General features: G+C 41.8%; 1 protein-coding gene across 2 annotated transcripts in view; it reads left to right on the top strand.

Annotated features, from left to right (window-relative positions):
* The window catches only part of TNKS (tankyrase), a 287,701-nt gene that overhangs the window by 3,174 nt on the left and 269,114 nt on the right, over positions 1-15,413 (top strand). For both annotated transcript variants that reach the window (XM_073340169.2, XM_073340168.2), the window contains exon 2: positions 14,758-14,982. In XM_073340169.2, coding sequence (XP_073196270.1) covers positions 14,758-14,982 — 225 coding nt within the window. The remainder of the gene's footprint in view (positions 1-14,757; positions 14,983-15,413) is intronic.

Here is a 15,413-nt window from a genome sequence, read left to right as displayed (position 1 = left end):
AGGCTTCAATCCCTCCTCCTGAGGTCATGTAGTAATTTGTGTTGTCAGAAAGGGGTTGCGGTGCAATGAAGTTTGAGAACCCCTGGACTAGACATTTTTCAGGTGCCATGTAAATTATCGTAATTTGATAAGAATGACATCAGGTACTAGTGGATCTTTTATGTGTTGGGAAGGTATTACGATAAACTTTTGTATTAGGGGGTTCTGCCTTTGAAAGTGTCTGCAAATGTCAGCCATGGCAACTGATGTCTGATGGAGACTGGGCATTAAATGCCCCAGTACCAACTATGTGGCTGAAACCAGACAGTCACTACACTCTTGAATTAACTCACAGGAAAATGATAAAAGAGGAAAAACACCACATCACCTGTGGGTGAACACTTTTCATGATGTGATCAATCTGTCTGACCTGTCAGTCCTCAACCTCAAAGAAAACACGCACAACGTTTTCAAAAGACTCGTGTGGGAGCTTAAATTTGTAACTTTGCTCGACGCTAAGGGTACGTCTTCACTACCAACGTTAAAGCGCTGCCGCAGCACCGCTTTAATGTGGCTGTGTAGTCATGGCACCAGCGCTGGGAGAGCTGTTCCACGAGGGGAGCAGCTCCCAGTGCTGGTGCACTGCCTACACTGCCACTTTACAGCGCTGAAACTCGCATCGCTCGGGGGGGGGGGGGGGTCACACCCCTGAGCGAGAAAGTTTCAGCTCTGTAAAGTAGAAGTGGAGAGCAGGTCTAAAAAATATGGACTGCACAGAGATCCTGGATTTATGGCTTATTACAACAGCATAACAACCCCCTCCCCCTTTCCTTTCCATCCTATGACTGGATGGGTGTTAATGGGCCACTTCACCCTGAATGGTCCCTTGAAATATGCGTTAACTACTTATGCTAAACAATCTGTTCCATCTTGTATTTTGCTGTGTACATTTCCCAGACCTGAAGAAGAGCTGTGTAAGTTCAAAAGCTTGTCTCTGGCTAGGTACGCTACCACTTATGTTGCTGTGGGGTGTGACCCCCCCCCCCCAACCTGAGCAAAATAAGTTACACTGACATAAGTGCTGGTGTGGACAGGGTGGGAGAGCTGCTCCTGCCGACATAGCTACCGCCATTCTTTGGGGCAGATTAATTAAATTGATGGGAGAGGGCTCTCTGTCCGCATTGAGCGGCTGGCTTCACTAGAGATCTTACAGTGTCGCAGCTGCCTCAGGACAGTGGCACTGCTGACTAACATAAAAGAGAAGGAACCACCCCCCCACCCCGAAAAAACAAAACAAAAACCAAACCCCAAACAAAGCCAAAACCTCCAGCCTGCAGTCACTTATATGAATTTTGCCTGTGGCTGTTGATAAGGCTCCATTCTCCAGTCACTTCTTTCTGGGTCTTGGTTCACCCACCCAATTCACAGTTTGTTGACTGTTCATGTTCAGACATTGCTTCTTTAGCAACAGTGACAAATTAGAAGAATTAATTTATTACAATAGTAATCTTTTGGCTTCAGGTTTTTTGGTAAAAAAGTTGAGATCAGTGTTTTTTAACTTTATGAAGTTTTTAGGTTCACAAATCTTTCTCTATCATAAGGGAAAGAGAAGAAAAATAGCCCCTGAGAAAAGAACATTAGGAATCAAAATGCTTTTTTTCCCTTTCTCTCTCTCTCTAGTGCAGAGATTGCAAAATACATGTGTACTCTGGAGCAATTATTTGCAAAACTCAAGATACACTTGAAACAATTAGGTTTAATACATCCGCTTGTTACATCAGCAAAACTGTATTTAGAGGCTTGAGATGAGTTTAACATAGCTCCTTTCATCAGCAATCAATAGGGTAAAAGTGACCTTTTAGGCTGTATCTGGATGGTGGAGTCCTTCCACCACGTCAGGAGGATGGTAAATAAGGAGTCACATTTATTTCCTTATTCAGGTAGCACAGGGAGCATATCTTTCTGGAGCTGCCTCTTTTGGGACTATGGGTATCTTCATGGACAGGAGATGCTCTTCTTCCCACTCACCTTTTGAGGAACTTTATCTCCCTAAAAGGGGAGTATGTATTTGTGGGGGGAGCAGCAGTGGTAGTTAAGGGGCTGGCTGGGGGCCATATGTATTTTCCTCCCCTGGTGCTATTAAGTGGGCTGCTGAATTTCACAAGCAGATATTCAAGAGGAGTTGCATGTGGCAGTGACTGGTGAATTTTATTTGCCTTTGTTCTCTGCCTCTATTAGTAGGGAGGGTGAAGATTCCGGCTGTCAGAAGATGGAGAAAGAACAGCTGGCAAGGACTGGATGTTTCTTAGATTATTCCTTCTGGTTTTTGTTTAACTTCTAAAATCAGATGCCAAAATTTGTAAGCCTAGTGACAGGCTTATGTTTTGAAGGTTATATTTTTTTTTTTGCAGCAAGATGGTCTAGAGACTTTGTTTTTTTTTGTTGTTGTTTTTTTTAAAATGAAAGCTTTAGAGCTTTAGAGTAGATTTAGGGGACGTTGTGAAAATGTGTATCCCCTTTGTTTGGGAACACTTACGCTGTGTTTTGGTGGTAAATAGTGTGCTGGTTCTCACTGAGATATAATATGTAAAAACAAATTTGAAATTTTTACAAGTGGTTTCTTCCCTCCTACTTCTTCTCCTTGTGTGGGCCACATACCGCTGCTTTTTGAGATTAGATGTTTTCCTAAAAGAGGTTCTGTAAGTCAAACTAATTCAGGGAAGTTCTCTGGCCTCTGTTATACAGACGGTCAGATTAGATGATCACAATAGTCCCTTCTGGCCTTATCTGTGAATCTACTACTACTTTCCAGTCATCAACTGAAACCCCCCACTGTACCTATACTGTTCACTCTTGTAATTGAGTTGGAAATCCTGTTCTCTGTATACAGTCCAAAGAATTCCCTTTTAGCCATTGTGGATAGAACAAATGATCTAGAGACCCCAAAGTATCATATAAATTTGAGCAGGGGCCCTTTATTTTGCTCCATCTTCCATAAAGGAGCTATATTGTGTGACTTTTGCGTGGCAGCCTCCTTTCCCCTGTCAGCACAGAGCTGCCAGTTTGTCTGCTCTCCACATTTTCCCTCAAATCAACCAAGTCAGTAGACAATCAGAGGAGGTACTGCTGTACCCAGTTTATGTTGCTGCTTTGGTCACTCTAAGGTACTTCACCGTCTAACAATTTTGGTGTTTCTTTTCAATATATCTGTTTCCCAGAACACAGGAACTTGCTGAAATCTTTTTTTATAATGTGCAGAGAACTCTGCTTTAATTGCCTATAGTTAACAGCGAAGTTCTGCATGGAAACGGATGAGGTCTTTCACTTGCTAGGTTGGTACACAGTGATAGTAGGGCAGAGTTAAGGTTGATATTTGAATCTTTTCACAATTAGGTTTTCAAAATGTTAAGGAAACAAACATTCTAAGGCCATGATGCATTATTTGTGTGATGTGGAGCGGAAAAGCTGCTTTTTGAGCCACTTTTAGCTGGGAGCTCAAACTTCTTCGGTGAGGGAGGCCATTTTTGTAGAGGCAGTGACTTCAGCATGTAATATGAATGAATTACAGGCAGCAGCGATCCATCTGGTACTGAATACTGGCTTGTGTTTTAAGTGGATTAAGGTGCTTAAAGTCCACCCAACTTTATTCTATTCAACAACCATTTTTTTGGCAGTTCTGTCACTAAAAGACTATAGCAAATGGCTGGCTGATTGCATCTTGCGTTGTTGTGATGTGGCTGGCGTGAAGCTGGAGGGCCATGGTGAGGCTCATTCAATTCATTGACTAATGGAGGTTTTCATTTCAGACATAGGAAAAATAGCCTCATAGTCTTTGCTCATACTCTACAAAGTATGATTGCTTGGCTTGGGTTTGGTCTGTTTCTGTAGCAGTAATGCTCAAACACTCCTGCCCTCTAGAATATCTTTTTGGTGATCAGTGTTTTTGAGTTTGCCACACTGCAGTTATTTGCTTTTGGATGCAACTTATAGGATATAAAAATACCATTTATGGAGGTGTCTTCTTACCCTTCCTCTATATTTAGAATTTACTTTGTTGCCGTTGGCCTTGTTCTTGCTGTTTGTCAGAGTTTTAATGCTTGCTCTCTTAAACATTCACCAAGTCAGTTCCCTTCGAAGAGTAGAAATCCAGCAGAAATGGTATCTTCACAGAAGGGAAAAATACCTTGATACTCTGTTTCTCGAAGATGCCTCCTGTATGAATTTCCTTGGAATTTGGCAGTAAACAATGTTGAGAGGAGCTGGTTAATTTTACACTGTTTTATTGCAGTGTCTCCTTGATGCATTTAATGCTTCAGTAATTTTTGTGACTGCGTCTTTTTATGGAAAGTCTCTGTTTTCTGCTCTGTCATGAAGTGTCACAGCACACAGTCAACCTGTGGAACTCTTTGCCAGAGGATGTTGTGAAGGCCAACAACAGGGTTTAAAAAAAAGAACTAGATAAATTCATGGAGGATAGTTCCATCAATGACTATTAACCAGGATGGGGAGGGATGGTGTCCCTAGCCTCTGTTTGCCAGAAGCTGGGAATGAGCTACAGGGGATGGATCACTTGTTGATTACCTGTTCTGGTCATTCCCTTTGGGGCACCTGGCATTGGCCACTGTTGGAAGACAGGATACTGGGCTAGATGGACCTTTGGTCTGAGGTGGTATGGGTGTTCTTATGACTGGAAGGATTCAAGGGTAGTGCTTCCCTACCTTTAGGGGATATCACATGTTCTTACCTGCTATTGCTGTGCTTGGATCTAAAAGTCTGAAGAACTTGGAGTGCTGGACAAGCAGGAGTGAAAAATGTTGCCAGAAGATACTTTGTAATTCTGTTTCTCTGAAGATCAAGGAAAAGAAGTTTCTCTTCTAAACTGAAATAGCTTGAAGATGAGACCTACTCTTTCCCTCCCCCCGCCCTTTTGTAAGGGAGCCATCACAAAGGAATGAAGACACTATAGTGATTCTGTTCTTCTTGGATGGTTTACTTCTAGCAGTGTTAACTTACTTTTTAAGGCTGCCTCTTTATGCCAAAGAAGGACAAACAGTAGAACCGTTTTAGATCAGTATTGCAACACTTTATTTGAGATGAGTGACTTGTTTTGATGGAAGAGGTGATAGATCTCACTTACTATTGTGGTAAGGATGGGTGAGTAGACTCTGTGCCTGGGTAGGTGAATTTTCATGATAACTTTCTTTTTAAGTCTTAAGATATGAAATGGGCCTGGGGTAAAAGGTAAAGAGACTACATGTTGAGGTGTATCCATTGCTGCCCCTCTCCTCGGGACTAGCTTAACAAAGGAATCTAGTTGAAGAAGGGGAATGTCTTTCTTTAGAAGTACTCCTCATTAACTTTAGTAATATTCATTAGGCGTTGGATCCCTTTGCTCTCAATAATAAATGTTGAGGATTTTTTAAATCTTTCCACAGTAAACTATAACTAGTGACTAAGGACCTATGATAATAATTGGGCCTACAAATTTATCCTAATAGTGAGCTCATCTGTAAAAAGTGAGTGAAAGTTTATAAAACGTCGCAACCTATAATAACAAATGTTGATGGGAAAATTACAAAAGGGAGACAGACTGAATTAATCTAAACAAAGATCTACTGATTTAATTCAAATATTGTGTTAAGAACATGCCTGGTAAACAAGAGGACTATGAGACCAGAAATTAATGAATCAAAATTGGTGTGTTGGAAGTTATGCCTAATTGGTGGACAGAATAATGAGATGCATTGTTTTGCCCACTGCTCTCTTTTGGCGTCCTCAAAAAGACACTTTGAGTGGACAGACACTGGCTGATGGGAAGCAATGAGTTTCACCATGGATGCTACCCTCACCATCTCTTGGAACCCCAGACCTTCTTTAGCCTAATCATGAGATGACCAGGCAAGAGAGGGAGCCAGGTGACGTTGCCGCCACCATCACTGGCTCTGGCTAGATCCCAAATACCCCTTGGGATGTGAGACTCGGTCAGCCTCCTCCTCCCCCTTGTGTGTTCCCTTCCTTCTTCACCTTCTTTCTTACCCCTCTCCTTTTTCTTGCTGTCTAGTAAGAGTCTGGCTTTGCTGGCCAAGACTCGGTATTTTGCAAAACTGTGACTAGAAAAAGGCAGCTAAAAGCAGTGCCTTAAATAGCCCGATGCTGGTAGATGTTTGCCAGGTCTTGGAGTGACTAATAAGAACTGCATGCTGTTCCTGTCTTTTCCATTGGTAAGATTGCAAGTAAAAGGGAACACCAGAAACAGAAGCTGCATTTTCTTCTTTTGCTGTTCTTTCTCTCCCGTGTTCTGTATGTTTGTCTTGTTTTTGTCTTCTAGGAAACAGGATCAGACTTTAATGGTAGCAGCTCCAGTCCATTAACTTCTCCCCCCCCTTCCCCCCACCAAAGAAAAGGACAGTTATTACCCCCTGAGACAGTGAAACAAGGTGTCTTTACACCCCCCCCCCCAAGACTCTACAGCTAAAGGGAGCAAGGGATGTTGTTAAAATGAAAGTCTTATTTAATACTTTATATTTCAAATGTTTTAACTGTTTTCTCTTCTGCAGCTTTAATAGAAGGTTAAAATGATTTTTAATGGTTTGTGTGCCATTGCAGACTGAGGTTTCTGTATACCAAACCCTGAACCGTGTCCAACATTGAACAGTTTTAAACAGTGGTAGAGGTCATGTTAACACTTCACTCTTCGGGCCCACTTATTCAATCTAAATTAGTACAACAGACCAAAGGACAATGATCTCACTTGGAAAATTGGAAAAACTGTCATTGTTTCCTTTAATAGAGGAAGATAAGGCAACAGGGGATGGATGACTTGATTACCTGTTCTGTTCATTCCCTTTGGGGCATCTGGCATTGGCCACTGTCGGAAGGCAGGATACTGAACTAGATGGAGCTTTTGTTTGACCTAGTCTGGCCATTCTTATGTTCTTATCCATTAACCTAAAAATGGGAAAGCAGCTGGAGAGTATATTACTGGAGAGATACTTAATCAAGTGATGAAATAGCTCTCTGGACTTTTCCTGGGGTTTCTGTCTGGAATATAGAATGAAGTAGTGAACCTACCAAGTGGAAAGAGACCTGATAGTAAAATTGCCAAAGAAGGGTGGCTTAATAACTGGACAGGTATCATTATTCTCAGTGCTTGTAAAAAATCATGTGCAACATCATCCTGGAACATATTAAGAAACAGATCTCCAGCTTAGAGACGGAAGCAGGTTTTAGACCTCTGAACCATATCTCAGACCTATTTTAGAAGAAATCCTGGAGTGGGCAGATGTGATGGGTTTGGTCACAGAGACCCCCTTGGGACTGTCGTCTGATGTGCTGAATTTACCTCTGAGCCTGTTTTCCCTGCCAGCTTGGGACTCCAGAACCCTGCCTTGTTGAGCCAGACATGCTAGCCTGCTGCAACACAGACCCAGGTCTGGGCCACGCCCCCAAAGCTGCAGACTTTAACCAAAAACTGCTCAGCAGGTCAGCTATCTCCAGCACCCAGACACCCAGCTCCCAATGGGATCCAAACCCCAAAGAAATCCTTTTTACTCTGTATAAAGCTTATACAGGGTAAACTCATGAATTGTCTGCCCTCTATAACACTGATAGAGAGGTATGCAGAGCTGTTTGCTCCCTCAGGTATTAATTAGTTACTCTAAGTTAATTAATAAAGTGATTTTTATTAAGTATAAAAAGTAGGATTTAAGTTGTTTCAAGTACTAACAGGCAGAACAAAGTAAGTCATCAAGGAGAATAAAGCAAAAACACGCAAGTCTAAACCTAATACATTAAGAAACTGATTACAGGAAAAATTTCACCATCAGAGATGTTTCAATAAGCTTGTTTCACAGACTAGACTCCTTCCTAGTCTGGGCCCGATACTTTCCCCTCATACAGTTCTTGTTAGTTCCAGCAGCCATCTTAGGTGGGCCGGTTTTGTTCAATATCTTCATAAATGATCTGGAGGATGGTGTGGATTGCACTCTCAGCAAATTTGCGGATGATACTAAACTGGGAGGAGTGGTAGATACGCTGGAGGGGAGGGATAGGATACAGAGGGACCTAGACAAATTGGAGGATTGGGCCAAAAGAAATCTGATGAGGTTCAGTAAGGATAAGTGCAGGGTCCTGCATTTAGGACGGAAGAACCCAATGCACAGCTACAGACTAGGGACCGAATGGCTAGGCAGCAGTTCTGCGGAAAAGGACCTAGGGGTGACGGTGGACGAGAAGCTGGATATGAGTCAGCAGTGTGCCCTTGTTGCCAAGAAGGCCAATGGCATTTTGGGATGTATAAGTAGGGGCATAGCGAGCAGATCGAGGGACGTGATCGTTCCCCTCTATTCGACATTGGTGAGGCCTCATCTGGAGTACTGTGTCCAGTTTTGGGCCCCACACTTCAAGAAGGATGTGGATAAATTGGAGAGAGTCCAGCGAAGGGCAACAAAAATGATTAGGGGTCTAGAACACATGACTTATGAGGAGAGGCTGAGGGAGCTGGGATTGTTTAGCCTGTTGAAGAGAAGAATGAGGGGGGATTTGATAGCTGCTTTCAACTACCTGAAAGGGGGTTCCAAAGAGGATGGCTCTAGACTGTTCTCAATGGTAGCAGATGACAGAACGAGGAGTAATGGTCTCAAGTTGCAGTGGGGGAGGTTTAGATTGGATATTAGGAAAAACTTTTTCACTAAGAGGGTGGTGAAACACTGGAATGCGTTACCTAGGGAGGTGGTAGAATCTCCTTCCTTAGAGGTTTTTAAGGTCAGGCTTGACAAAGCCCTGGCTGGGATGATTTAACTGGGAATTGGTCCTGCTTCGAGCAGGGGGTTGGACTAGATGACCTTCTGGGGTCCCTTCCAACCCTGATATTCTATGATTCTATGAATAGGGGTGTTCTCATGACTGGCAGCCCCCTTTGTTCTGTTCCACCCCCTTTTATTCCCACAAGGTGGGAATCTTTTGTGTCTCTGGGTCCCCACCCCTCCTTTTAAATGGAAAAGCACCAGATTTAAGATGGATTCCAGTATCAGGTGACATGCTCACATGTCCTGTGAGACTCCAGCCTCCATTCTTCCTGGGTTGGCTCACAGGGACACAGGAAGGCTTGCAAGTAAACAGAGCCATTTACAACCAATTGTCCTAGTCAGTGGGAGCCATCAAGATTTTAAACCAGCATTAATGGCCCACACTTTGCATAATTACAATAGGACCTCAGAGTTATACTTTATATTTCTAGCTTCAGATACAAGAATGATACATACATACCAATAGGAGGAATATATTTAGCAGGTTATAACCTTTGATACCTTACAAGAGACCTTTTGCATAAAGCATATTCCACTTACATCATATTCACACGCATAAGCATATTTCCATAAAACATAATGGAGTGCAAAATCACAGCAGGCACCTCTTGTGATAAAGTTTAGAGCTTTCCAGAAGCTTTTGACAGTGTGGAGAGAGAGAGTCTTTGGAAAATTATGAAATATTATGGAATATAAGTAAGAATAATTGGCACCATCAAGGATCTATATAACGTTAAACATGTAGTCTGATGGTTACATCAGCCAATGGTTTGCACTGACAACAGGAGTAAGGTAAGGGTGTATTATGTCCCCACTATGTCATGAGGAAAGTAACTGCAGAAGGCAACTGAGGAATTTTATTGACCAATGAAGCACAACTGGATAACCCCCTTGTTTATTTTGTGCTCATGATATTGTCCTGTTTAGTTCAACACATCACTTAAGGGACAAAAAGACCCAGCTTTTGGCAGATAAACTATTGGTTCATCAACAAAGGGAAGACAAAATATATGGCTATCAATGTCCCCAAAGCAACAGAGTAGATGGAGAGACACTAGAAGTAGGAAGCACTTTACCTGTCTAGGGAGTGAGATGTGTAAAGATGGTGTCAGCATGCTGTATGTCAAGCAGTGTATATTGAAAGCAGCAAACAACTTTCAGAAACTTGAAAAGATTTGGAAAAGTAGTATGGCTGACAGTGATACAAGTATGAATTTTTAATTCATGTCTCTCCTCCTTTATGGAGCAGAGTCATGAGAATCTACAACAGAAATGGATAAGATCAACTCATTCTAAAGTAAAAAGAAAGAGTACTTGTGGCACCTTAGAGACTAACAAATTTATTTGACCATAAGCTTTCGTGAGCTACAGCTCACTTCATTGGATGCTATATCTCACAAAAGCTTATGCTCAAATAAATTTATTAGTCTCTAAGGTGCCACAAGTACACCTTTTCTTTTTGCGAATACAGACTAACACGGCTGCTACTCTGAAACCTGTCATTCTAAAGTAAAAACCTGGGAAAGGTCTTCAGAGTTCACTGGGAAGTATCTTGCAACATCAGAAATTCTAAGGAGAGCAAACTAAACAAAAGCATCAAACATGGTCAGGCAATGATGGACATATTTAAGACATGCTTTAAGGATGCCACCAACCTGACTTCCACATCAAGTAATAATGTGGACGCTACCTGGAAAGAGAAGAGGGCAACCTAGAGAAGCATTATGCAGAACAAGGGAGAAAGAAGTCGAATCCATCTGTTTGACACTCAGAACAGACCAGCACCAAACCAAAATCAGTGGTGGCATCTGGATGCCCTATGCACCTGATGGGGTGGGAGGATAAAGAAGAATATTTGAAGTATACCTTTTTTGCGGAGGCTAAAACACTTCTAGAAGCCAAGGCCCTAATCCTGCAAAGGGATCCATGTCCGCAGACTCATACCCATATGGACTGGACGCCTTTGCAGGATTAGGGCCTGTGAGATGGCAAAATCCCAAGGACAAATTTAATAGATCCAACAGACTTTCATTTTAAACATCTCTGATCGTTCTCAATATTTTATCTGTATGAATTGTGTTAACTTCTAATGACATGAAGTGTTCTGTGCTTCAGCTATAGCCTGTTTTTTGATTTCTCTGAATAGTGTGGTCTTGTACAACAAAATCATGTTTAAAATGTGTGGAGGTGGAGAATGAGAAAGTACAAGAACATGAACATAGAACTTAAACTCAAATTATTTATTTAGTGAAACCTCAAACCGCATTTTACTGGAAAGCTTGTATGCTGCACTGAAAATGTCTGATTCAGTTTCTAGATACAGTGAAGTTAATGCACTTATTTTCAGCCAGTGGTCTTAATTCTCTTTTTACACTGTTGTGAACTGGGAATAGCTCCATTTAAGTCAGTGGAGTTGTGTTGATGTAAACTGGTGTGAGGGAAAATCTGGCTCAAAATATGCTTAACTGAAAAGACAAATTAAACTAGCCTGAAGTCCCCACCTACCACGGAAACCATTCTGACAATAACATCCATTTTCTTAATAAGATGAGGTCTTTGAAATGGAGAAGTGCACATGTTCTGATGTGAACTAGGTTTGGTCCTCTAAAAAGTAATGAAATGGGATTACGTTTATTCAGTGCATTTCTGCTATTTTATCAAACATAATGACAGTGTTCAGATATGGATAAACTGTGCTTTTCCATTTTCTTGATGATATGTTCTCAGACTTTTTTAAAGAAGTGTTTGGACTAACAAATCTAAGAGCAAGTAATCTGTAATGTGGAAGAGAGGGTAAAAGATGCAATGAAAGTACAATTACAATAAAAAGTACAATAAAAATCTTTCCTAGAAAACTGAAAACCAAAGTTTTACGGAAAATTGTGATCAGAGTAAAACTGAGATTATAATTCATTTAAAAGAAAATAGACCTAGCTAGGTTGGCTCACAAGTTGCACTAATTGTGTCATTGGCTGAGCCAAACAATTTGACACTCCCACATTACCTGGGATACCTGTCAAAACCAGATATACATTTCTGCTTTTTAGTAAGACAAGTGAAATTATACAACTTGATTATCTGACTGCATGATATAACTAGAACTTGATATGTAGCTAGTACTCTAATTGGGGAAGACATATTCTTCTTTCTTCATGCAAGGGTATGGATATTCTATAGTATTTTATGACTTTAGTCTCTTACCTGCAGAAAACATGAGGGCCAAGACTTAATAATAAAGCCTAAAGTTAGGCACCTAAATAAGTAACTAGACTTTCAGAAGTGCTAAGCAGCTACCCCCTCCCACTGACTTAATTGCCAAGATGAACTTGGTTTAAAGCAGTGGTTTTCAACCTGTTGTGGGCCGCATATGCAGCTCTCTGTGTTATGTGGGCCGCATCCAGTGGTGCGGTGGACCTGGTTTGCACCGGTTTGTGTGAACCGGTTGTTAAATTTTGAAGCCGGTTTAGAACCAGTTGTTAAAGGGGTGGGCAAACTCTGGCCCGTGGGACCATCTTGTCTGTCCCACCTGAGCTCTCAGCTCTGGAGGTCCCCCGGTGAATTTTTACTCACCGGGCGGCACTCCGGGCTTTTGGCGGCACTTCGGTGGCGGGTCCTTCTCTCGCTCCGGGCTTTTGGTGGCGGGTCCTTTAGTGCTGCCGAAGGCTCGGAGCGACTGAAGGAACCGGTTCTTCAGCTTTTTTCAGCTCATCACTGGTTGCATCCACACACTATACCTGTATGCTACCTGTATGGCCCTGAGGATGTCACGTGGTCCGTAGCTGTGTGCTGCTAGGGCCGTAAAGGGCCACAGGTTGAGAGCCACTGGTTTCAAGTCTTGTTGAAGGTTTAATTTTCTTAATGTTTTACCTGATCATCTGGGCAAGGTCTTTAAGTGGAGGATTTTGAATTAAAGCCTCAATTTGAGTAAATTGTTAGATGGATCAACTTTCTATCTGGAAATGCACAAAGATTTAAGGTTTAAACAAAACTCTCACAGTTCAGGGCAACTGAACCTGTATTCCTCTCTGTGATGCAGCAGCAACACCCACTCTAGGCTCCCAGCTGCTTAGCTTTCACCTCTCTTGGGTGGAGACCTGCGTGTGTGTGGACGCGCGCGTCTGTCTCTCTCTTCTCCCTCCCATCCCCTCCAGGGGTATTTCCAAGCTGCACAGTTCCCTGTCTACACTGTTATTGCCAGATTGCCTAATGAGCATGGCATCTGTGTTTGCTTACCCTTGAAAGACAATGAACAAAGTAATTGCCAGCAGTTATGCGTTAACACAACCCTTTTTATGCAAGCACATTTATTCTTAAGGTGAAAGCATTACAAAGAAAACATTAAAAACAATAAAGGAACCTACACATGTTAATAAACTTACCAACGATCACCCTTCCCCCCCCCTCCAACTCCAGCAGGAGTCTTTCTAGCCCTTTCCTAAGGTTTTGGGCCCTCTCTTGAACAGAAGATTCTGTCCATTTGCTGGATCAGAAAGAGGGCCCTGAAGTCAGTTTAAACTCAAGCTGTATATCCAAAACACTTTTCTTTGTCTATGGGTCTCTAGAGACCCATAATCTCTTTAACGATTCTGAGTCTGACTCACGTGTTTCCTGAATTAAAAAGCTTCATTGATAGAACTGGAAACAAGACTTTAAAAAAGTGCTAATTAGATTCTTGTTCTTAATCTTCATTGTTTCATGCAATCCATTAATTCTTGGCAAAACTGAGTGAGGGAGATGGTGGGATCTCCATTTTACAGATTGAGGTGGTTGAGGAAGGAACTTTGCTTTGTCCAGCTGCTTGTCCTAATCTGCATGTGAAAGGGAGGATCTAACAACAATAACTAGATTAGTCAGTGTTGACTTTAACCACATTAAAATTTTGTCAGTTGTGCTCTTTGAAAAGGCATTCCAGAATACATAAAATTTGAAAGAGTAGGATGTGACCCAGGAGAAAGGTTTCTAGACCTGTTGCCCCCCAATGAGAAATGGAGGAAAAGGTTAGGATTTTGACTTTTACCTTCTTAAGAGGTCTTTGGGAGGGTCCTAATATTAACTAATATCTTCTTGCTGGGGCATACTACCCGTGTATGTGCACTTGGATTGGTGCCTTGGATTTTGGAGAACTAACCTTCTGATTGTCCATGATTTTGGGATGTGTGATGTAATGATGAGCTCTAGAAAGAAGTGCTAATTGAGGATTTTAACATTCATTATTAAGGCCCTCTATTTTCCCTTTGACACTGTTTTCACAGAGCCCGTTGTATGAGTCCTGTGCCCAACCTCAGAACAATTCTGAGCCATAGTTGGCAGCTATGATTGCAGTTTCCTCAGGTCCTCCATTGCCTACACTGCCACCTTTTAATGGTCCTTCAGTTTCTCGACCTTTGGAGTGGTCATTGAAGTCTCTCTCCCTTCATCCACTATTAAAGAAACAAACTTGACTATAAATAGTTTTCTTATTTTGTCACTAGGGTTAGGTGGAAAAGTTTGTTTTTACTATTTAACTCTGACCATTTCATTGAATCTTTAATTTAGGCCTTGCCCACGATGGGGGACCCGTCTAAAAGAATGGGATTATTGCACTGGCTTCAGGTGAAGAGTGCTAAGGCTGAGATGCCTACAAGGTCTTCTCAGAAAGGGCCCCAAAGGGCAGTAACCTTTGTGCTCCAGAACCTGTTTCTGCAAGAGGCTCTGGAAGCACATGAGTTTAGGGGACATTCTTCTCATTACCTGAATTTATTGTAAATATGTCCCTTGTCAGTCTAAGTGCATCTTTCAAGTGGGAAATATATTTGACCTGTACTGAACATTCCATGTTTATGATCAAACGATTGAAATACAGAGGCTTTTAAAAATGGATTTACTTCTCGTGGTTGTTCCTATCTCTAGAACATACTTCTTAGCCCAACATAGATATTTAATTAGACTCTGTGTCGACAAACATTTAACAAAGGTTTCTTTCATCTCACAGGTTTTGGAAGGAAGGATGTAGTAGAACACTTGCTGCAAACAGGAGCCAATGTTCACGCTCGTGATGATGGAGGGCTAATACCTCTTCATAATGCTTGTTCCTTTGGTCATGCTGAGGTGGTTAGCCTGTTACTATGTCAAGGTGCAGATCCAAATGCCAGAGACAATTGGAACTACACTCCTCTGCATGAAGCTGCTATCAAAGGGAAGATAGATGTGTGTATTGGTAAGTATTTGTTATTAACTACATCAATTTACTTAAAAATTTAAACACATTAACATTGCAGTGAACTTGTATTGCTCAGAATTGTAGTGACTGTTTCCATTCCACTTGATAGACAAGGGACCAGTTGCTTTTCTCTTCCTTGTTAAGAAGGGTGTATTTTTCCCCCCCCCCCATCCCCACGCCCCTGGTAGGCAAGTAAAGAGATGGTAACCTAAAATTTAGTGACTTACAGGATTCACAACACAGTGTTTTCTAAGCTTGCGGTCTGGAAAGCTAAACTGGCACAGGAGCTAAATTTTGATGGAGGAGTAGTCTAATGGAGTTAATTTACCATTTTGGCAGAAACATAACATGAGAACTCTGCCAATAAAATGGAAGGTCTGACTTCAGATAAATTCATGGCTTTTTGAGGCTGATCCTGGTATTGTGGT

The sequence above is a fragment of the Lepidochelys kempii genome, chromosome 4 (assembly GCF_965140285.1).
Source record: "Lepidochelys kempii isolate rLepKem1 chromosome 4, rLepKem1.hap1, whole genome shotgun sequence".
Lineage (NCBI taxonomy): Eukaryota > Metazoa > Chordata > Testudines > Cheloniidae > Lepidochelys > Lepidochelys kempii.
This window is presented reverse-complemented; position numbering and strand designations above follow the sequence as displayed.